The sequence below is a fragment of the Nothobranchius furzeri genome, chromosome 10 (assembly GCF_043380555.1).
Source record: "Nothobranchius furzeri strain GRZ-AD chromosome 10, NfurGRZ-RIMD1, whole genome shotgun sequence".
In the NCBI taxonomy this organism is placed as follows: Eukaryota; Metazoa; Chordata; class Actinopteri; order Cyprinodontiformes; family Nothobranchiidae; genus Nothobranchius; species Nothobranchius furzeri.
In genome coordinates, this window is record NC_091750.1 from 49,214,975 (window position 1) to 49,222,765 (window position 7,791).

Genomic DNA, 7,791 nt, shown 5'->3' on the forward strand with positions numbered 1-7,791 from the left:
ACAGGGGAGGTATTAGACTACAGGAACACCTTTGATATTTAAACACCTAAAATTAACATTTTCCACAGGACCACAGTGCTGCTGTGTTCTTTGTTTTGATTCTGAACATCTCATGTGGAAGATAAAGCCTCCTAATTTTAATGAACGTCAAGCCAGTATCTCTCAGAGCCTAGACCGTTAGTGACTGCAGTCGGAGACACTTTTGTGACAAGTTTCATAAATGTGTCGTGTGAGGAATACGATGCAACTGTTGCTATCCACCAAGTGTCTCAATTAGTTCACAATTTCCCTCATTTTTTGTGTTGTCTTACATTGTCCTACACTTTCTGACTCACACATTTAGATTTTGTTTGCCTGAATGGTTTGAGGCGTTTTGGGAAATCTCACTTTTCCGTCCCTTTTTGCCTTAGAATAAATTATGTGGATTTTGTTAGAAAAAGCGAAGCTTCTGTTGGATCCAAGCTCCTATAGAGGAGTCTCCAGCATTGTGCAGATGTTTACCACAGGCCTTCCCCACCAAGAACACCACTTCTGCGATGTTGAGCAGAATACAAACCCCTGACACGGCCAGCATGAACACGGTGAAGACCGTCTTCTCCGTGGGCCTCGACACAAAACAGTCCACTGTGTTGGGACACGGGTACGAGTCACACTTCACCAGCCGGATCATTTTATAACCAGGGTAAATCATGTAAAACACATACATAAACGTGACCTCAAAGATAATACGGAACAACAGGCTGATGACGTATGTCCACCACAGGGCCCCTGTGATTTTCATCTTCTGGGTCTTTATCTGCTCCAGGTCTTTGGGATTGGTCCGCCCTGACAGTTTGTAGATCCTCTTGTCGACATGTCGGCGGTGTGCCACGTGCATGGCCACCAGCAGAGCAGGAGTGGACACCAGGATGAGCTGGAGCGCCCAGAGGCGGATGTGGGAGATGGGGAAGAAGTGATCATAGCAGACGCTGTTGCATCCTGGCTGCTGCGTGTTGCAGGTGAAGCCGGACTTCTCGTCTCCCCATACGCTCTCGGCTGCAACCACCAGGACTAGGATACGGAAAATAAACAGGACAGAGAGCCAGATGCGACCGATGCCGGTGGAGTGTCGGTTCACGCCACTGATGACAGCATAAAATGATGCCCAGTTCATCTTTGGTTCCGGGTCTGCAGAAAATGTAAACATAAAGTGGTCAACGTTTTGAAACACCTAGTAAATAAGGGCGTTTAGGGCAGCAGTAGCTCTGGAGGTTGGGTGGGTTGTCCCATAATCGGAAGGTTGCAGGTTCGATCCCAGCTCAAGACAGAGAATTCTGCTGTTGTGTTCCTGGGTAAGACACTTAACCCATTGCTGGTGGTCGGAGGGATCAGTGGCGCCTGTGCTCGGCAGCCTCACCTCTGTCAGTGCGCCCCAGGGCAGCTGTGGCTACATTGTAGCCCATTCCCAACAGTGTGTGGATGTGTGTGTGTAAATGGGTGAATGATACACTGTAGCGTAAAGCGCTTTGGTGTTCTCTGACTCTGAAAGGTGCTATACAAGTGCAGGTCGTTATCATTAACTTTTTTTTTGTATTTTTTAAAGGTGTGGAGCCCTGAAAATAATCGTTTTAAAACCTTATTTCTGATTATAATCTGTCACTCTGAGTTTTTGATGCAGGCTAAACATGAAAATAGTCTCCTACACCTATCTCCTGCATTAGCTTCTGATAGAAAATAAACGGTGAAACTCTAGGGTTGGAAAAGTCTGACAGATCTACGTCACACTGTCACTTAACATTGATGGATTTATACATGTTGACTCACGACGGCCGGGGAAGATTGTTGTTGTTTTAGCATCCAAGGAACAGCAGAGAACGTTGCGGCTAGAAGCTAACCGTTAGCATGGTAAATGACTGTATTTGATACAGCGCCTTCTAGAGTCCGGAAACACCCCCAAGGCGCTTTACAACACAATCAGTCATTCGCCCATTCACACACACCTTCACACACTGGTGGGGATGCGCTACGATGTAGCCACAGCTGCCCTGGGACGCACTGACAGAGGGGAAGCTTCCAGGCACTGGCGCCACCGATCCCTCCGACCACCACCGGGGGGGGGGGGGGGGGGGGGGCAAGGACACAATGACAGCGACAAACTGAGCGGGGCTTGAACCTGCAACCTTCCGATTACGGGACGAGCACTTAACTTCTGTACCACCATCACCCCACATCAGCAACTCCACTACATGGCAGAGCTCCTCCAGGCTTGGGTTATTTGTGGAGATAAAAACATCAACGTTGCAAGTCAGTGGTAGAGTCGTGCTGCTGTTAGCCAATCCAAGGCGAGATGTCCAAATATCAGAAAAAGACTCCAAAACCTGACGTCTGAAGCTCAGCTGTGATGCGGGTCACTTCTAGTTCCTGGAAATGGTGCACTGCTGTATTTTGCCCCCTAGAGTACGACTTACATTCCTATTAGAGACCACTGCAAATGAATAGATTAAACAGGTGTTCCTCACCTTCAAATAAACAACTTATTGTACATATTTTTCTAATAATCTTACACTAAAAAACAGAGAAAACATAGTAAATTCTCATGTGATGAAAGTAATCATTAAATTATGTATTTTTTAATATAACACACATTTTTATTCACAGAAAACTACAAGTGTTCACAATTCCTTCTTTGTCTCTTCAGCTGGTAAATAAGACCGTTTTGGTGTGTTAGTGGTGGTCAGAGGGGCCGACGGCGCCAAATGGCAGCCTCGCCTCTGTCAGACCGCCCCAGGGCGGCTGTGGCTACAAAGTAGCTTACCATCACTAGCAGTGTGTGAATGTGAGAGTGCATGAAAGCGTCTTTGAGTGTCCTAAACAAGCGCTATATAAATTTGATGCATTGTTATTATTATTATTATTATCAGGTTTAGCCTGTGGCACCAGCTGTCCTCGTGATCCAGGTTTCAGGCGTCCTCTGCGTTTGGGCGCAGGAAGCAACAAGAACCAAGATTTTTTAGGGTGACCAGGGTTTAAGTCCCTCAAAAGCCCTGGCTGTGAGCTTCTGGGTCTGTCCTCACCCTTTAGGATGGGCGGCACATCAGTGAATATTCCAAGTAATTTATTACCATCATTCTGTCTCACTTATTCTCTATTACAGCTCACAGATTACATGCCAGATTAACAACTGTGGGAAAAACAACAATTTACTTTGGTTCATGCAGCTTCTGTCAGGGCAGCTTCATGATAACAAATAACTTTTAACGGCTCACTGAGCGCTGCTAAATCATAAAAAATACAAATAAATCCACAACCCTGTTCCTCTGCGGAGAATTTTGCAGATTGGAGTTGTGTGTCCAAGTTTACTTTCATCATTACACATCTTATTTTTTATTTTAAGTAAATCTCAAGTATTTATGAGAAAACAGTTTAACAGTCTAAATGATTAAATGCATCAAAGACAACAAAAAGTGTAAAAGGTCGGCCGTAAATTAGAACAATAAACTGTTAATCACTGATTGTTTCACAAAAATAAATACAAATAGAGTCTGAAGGACATTTAAAATGTAGAGACTGAGATAAAATTTAAACAAACAGCTGCTCAGTTACACTTCAATTAAAACTAAAAATATAAATCATGATGTTATAAACAAGATAAAGACTACATGGAATATCTGTTTATTTCTCCTTTTAATGTAGATTTTTACAAACTACGCACCGACACTTGTTTTAGCCAGTTTAGCAGAATTCCTAAAAAACGTATTAAAAAGTGAAAATATTCACTTACTTTTTATAAAAATACATGTTTTCATATCACAAACATCTACTTATAACACTTTGTATTACCGTCTCCCTGTAGACATTTTGTTTTACGTTAAATATTTGAGGATTTCTCGTTAATAATGGCCCTTTTATTTCTATAACTGAGTTAGATTAAAATTCAAAGCCTATTAGATTTATAGAGGAGTAAGTATAACATCATGATGATGAAGGTAAAGTTGAGCTGAATCTACAAAGTGGTATCCAGTTCTCACTCGTCCAGTATTTAGTTTTTTTATGACAAGTTCAGAAATTTTGAACTGTCAAAAATAAATTTATTCTAAAATGTTCTTTAATAAATACATTTATGATCATTTACAGCTTAATTAACACCGTTACAGATCAAGTGGGTTAAAACTCTTACAGATAAAAATATAATTTGACTACTTGACATTAGATTTGAGATTTAAAGATCCAAATTTAGATTTAAAATGCATAGAGTTTCACTTATTTTCTTTCATCCAACCCCTCCTGATTGACCTTTGACCCCCATCAGGTAGACACATCTAGTCTAGCAGTAAAGTGGTTACCGGGCTCAGCTGGAGGTGTAAGAGGCATAGGAGGCAGCGGTGAGGATGAAGTGGACCTGCTGCTGGTTTGGCATGAATGTGGATCCTGAGGAGCAGAGAGACCTCTCTGACCCTCCCGCGCTGCTGCAGGACGTTTAAGGCTGCAGCTCTGAGGTCTGGGTCACGTGACTCAGCCGTGGTCCTGGCGCAGCACGGACAGTGGGCATCTGAAGCCAGTTTGATGATAATATTCATCTCTTGTTTGCAGGAAACCCCGTTATGCTCCATAATAAAATAATTCATCTGTTCTTAACTGAACCTCACACATCAAACTGGTTAAGAATTTTATGGTAAAAAAACAAAAGAATAGTCATCTTTGTCTCCAAGTGTCACGTTTTTCTGCTGGCATGCTGTGACGTGGAGATAAAGGAGATTAAATTGTGTTTCCAATTTCAACACACAGATTAAACCAACCAAACACACTCAAACAGCCAATCAGAAACCACCTAATCTGTCGGCCAACAGGAGAAATGAGAAGACCTTACCGTCAGCTGTGGTTTTCTATGGAGTACATCCAGAACATTAGCGTTAACAGATTTTTTAATCTGTGACCGTGAACAAGAGTATCAGCGCACCATGACTTTGCATTGCTAATGATTCCCCACACACAAGCCACTGCCCTGCACTGACCAGGTCATATGCCTCTGTGAGGAGAGGAATCTGCATACAATGGGTCCATTTATGAGGACAAAACAAACAGCTTCAGAGTTGTGTTGCACACAGGAAGTGGAGGACGGTCTTGACGCAATATAGAGCAAAACATCAAAGGTCCAAAACAAAGAAAGGGCCATAAAATCTAAAGATAAGAGGACAAAGGCTGATTTTATTTTATATTATTATAATTATCTGTTGTTATCTGTGTTTTCTGTCTCAACCATGTTCCTGATGAATACTTCATCTCTGTCTCAACAAGTCAGTAAAGATCTTTATTCCTCACTGAGACCTGGAACTGAATTACCACTAACTGGGATTAGATGCTGGTCTAGTCAACTGAATAATCTCTTTTGTTCAAAAATAAAGAAAGATTATAAGGCTGCTCAATTTAGCCCTGAATACAATGTATTTATCTTTTCATGGTGACTGACTGACAAACAAGCTATGCAAACGTATTTAAAATACAGTACGCTAAATAATACATTGATAGATTTTATTGAATTATAAAGATTCATAAATCAGGGTTTAATATTCTAATTTTACAGGATATCTGGTTAAGTCCACACACATGCACTTCTGATTTTTAAATAACTTTGTTTCTTTTTTACATTCATCATATATTTAGCATTTTAAACACGTTTTAAATCACTAAATTGGATGAAAGCATCATAAGTGAATCTCTGTGTTCCTGAATTACTTTTCATTATAGAAAAATACCATCCTCAAAATGTTAAAAGGCAATCAGTGTTTATTAGAAACACAAATAGTTAATTCAATAATTATTTAAAACCCTTAGATTACTGAGCATGAACTCATTATTATGAATAAGTTTGTAAAACCTTGTTGAACATGTGGCAATAATTCATAATGCAGAGATCCTTATAAAATGTTTTTATTATGTCACAAACAATCAGAAGCATCACAGCACTTTACATCCTCTATGAAACTAACCTCATTGCATCCTTAAAAAGGAAAAGGAGAAGTGCATTATTTCAGTTAATTCAAATGTTTTTTTACAACATGCGATAAAATTAGTGTTGTCTGTTCTGTTTTCTGGGTGTTATTACACAGTATTTCCTACTATAAACTTAGATTGAGGTTTATTTTCATTCTAAATGGTTTTTCCAGGCACTTTGAAAGTTTCTGGTCCCAAAGATCAAAGAGTCTTGACCACATCCACCAATCAAACATATGAATGCTGATTGTACAAAAACAACCACTTTAATTGGTGTTTCGAAGCTGTCTCTTGCCCGCAGTTTATGTCTGACTGATGTCATCTGGAGTTTCCAAAATGTAACTGCAGCATTAATTACAGAGAGAAACTATTTAGGTTCTTAACTTAAATTAATGTTGTCATTTTCAGGTAAAACTCTGTATATCCATTTTAATAAAATATGGGATAAGATCGAATATCATTTAAGTCAGTTAATTTGTATTGCACAAATTCACAACAAGGCACTTTACAAAGCAAACGCTCCAATTGAATCTGCTAAACAGTGCACTGAGTTTAGTTAATAGTTCTGCTATTAAAAGTAGCACAGAGGAAATATATCAGTTTGCAGCATTAACAGAAGTGATATAAAACTACACCGACTATGTTTGTATTCAGACACATTGGAGGGATTTCCTGGATGAACTGCCTATTTAAGGTCAAATAGTTGTCTGGTAGAGAGTAGAAATCATGATTGAATCAGTTACAGCAAGTCATCCAGGTCCTGAAGCAGAAAAGCAGCCCCACACCACCACACCACCACCACCGTGTTTCACTGTTAGTATGCTGTTTTACTGAAATGCAGTTTTAGGTTTACACCAGCTGGAACATGATGCACACCTTCAAACAATTCCATTTTGCTCCAAAATGTTTTGGGGGTCATCAAGATGTTTTTGTTTGTAAATGTGAGACGGAGCTTTGTGTCCTTTATAATCAGCAAAGGTTTTGACCTTCTGACCCTCCAGTGGAGGCTATTTCTGCTGCTATGGTCACTTTTTTGTTGTTGCACCACGAACTTTGACCTTAAAGTGAACAAAATGCGATCTACAGAGCTTAAGATTATGGGTTATTTCGTTTTTGAATTTCTCTGTAACACAGGCATGCTGTATTGCTTTTTGAGATTGTTTGGTCCACGTCATGTTGTGAAATTGGTTCTGTTGACGCCATTTCTTCGACAGGTCTAGTAATCAAGTCTGAGTGTGGCTGGTGAAACTCATCTCAGCTTTCCAAATAATTTGGTTTATCACAGTTAGTTCATGATGGGGTGAACAGGGCTAGGTCGTTTTGGGAAGATGTTTTTCTTCAGTTAAGAAATCGTCAGTCAGAAACAGCATTTTGTATTTTTGCAGGTAATCTGACACAGAAAATTTGATTGAACTTTACTCGAATTTTATTTATTTAAATCGACAGACAGACAGACAGACAGACAGACAGACAGACAGACAGACAGACAGACAGACAGACAGACAGACAGACAGACAGATAGACAGATAGATAGATAGATAGATAGATAGATAGATAGATAGATAGATAGATAGATAGATAGATAGATAGATAGATAGATAGATAGATAGATAGATAGATAGATAGATAGATAGATAGATAGATAGATATAGATAGATAGATAGATAGATAGAAGGTAGCGGTCCCTTTAAGAACCTGTTGGGTGTGGAAAAGATTGGCGTCGATGGCCAGTTGGTGTCATTCCATTGCGTTTCGTTTACGCCTTTGGCAGACTGTAGGCTATTAAAATGTTAAGATTACACATTTTTTGAGAAACAAACT

At 39.9% G+C, this 7,791-nt stretch overlaps 1 protein-coding gene across 2 annotated transcripts; it reads right to left on the minus strand.

The window, feature by feature from the left end:
- Positions 1 to 291: 291 nt before the first annotated feature.
- gjb1a (gap junction protein beta 1a) lies at positions 292 to 4,987 on the minus strand. Of its 2 annotated transcripts, none has more exons than XM_015961045.3 (2): positions 4,847 to 4,987; positions 292 to 1,167 (listed from the first exon to the last, which is right to left on the minus strand). In XM_015961045.3, exon 2 carries the CDS (start codon positions 1,151 to 1,153, stop codon positions 431 to 433), a length of 723 nt encoding a protein of 240 aa, XP_015816531.1. In that variant the 5' UTR covers positions 1,154 to 1,167; positions 4,847 to 4,987; the 3' UTR covers positions 292 to 430. The 2 variants fall into 2 exon arrangements, with proteins under 2 accessions (XP_015816531.1, XP_015816530.1); XM_015961044.3 differs by lacking the exon at positions 4,847 to 4,987 and adding an exon at positions 4,323 to 4,476.
- Between the last annotated feature and the right edge of the window lie 2,804 nt (positions 4,988 to 7,791).

Excerpts from the sequence above, each read along its gene's own strand:
- gjb1a (XM_015961044.3), bottom strand. The coding sequence starts at position 4,350 with ATGCCTCTTACACCTCCAGCTGAGCCCG. Across the intron at positions 1,168-4,322 it reads TACACCTCCAGCTGAGCCCG|ACCCGGAACCAAAGATGAAC; the intron begins GTAACCACTTTA and ends CATTTTCTGCAG.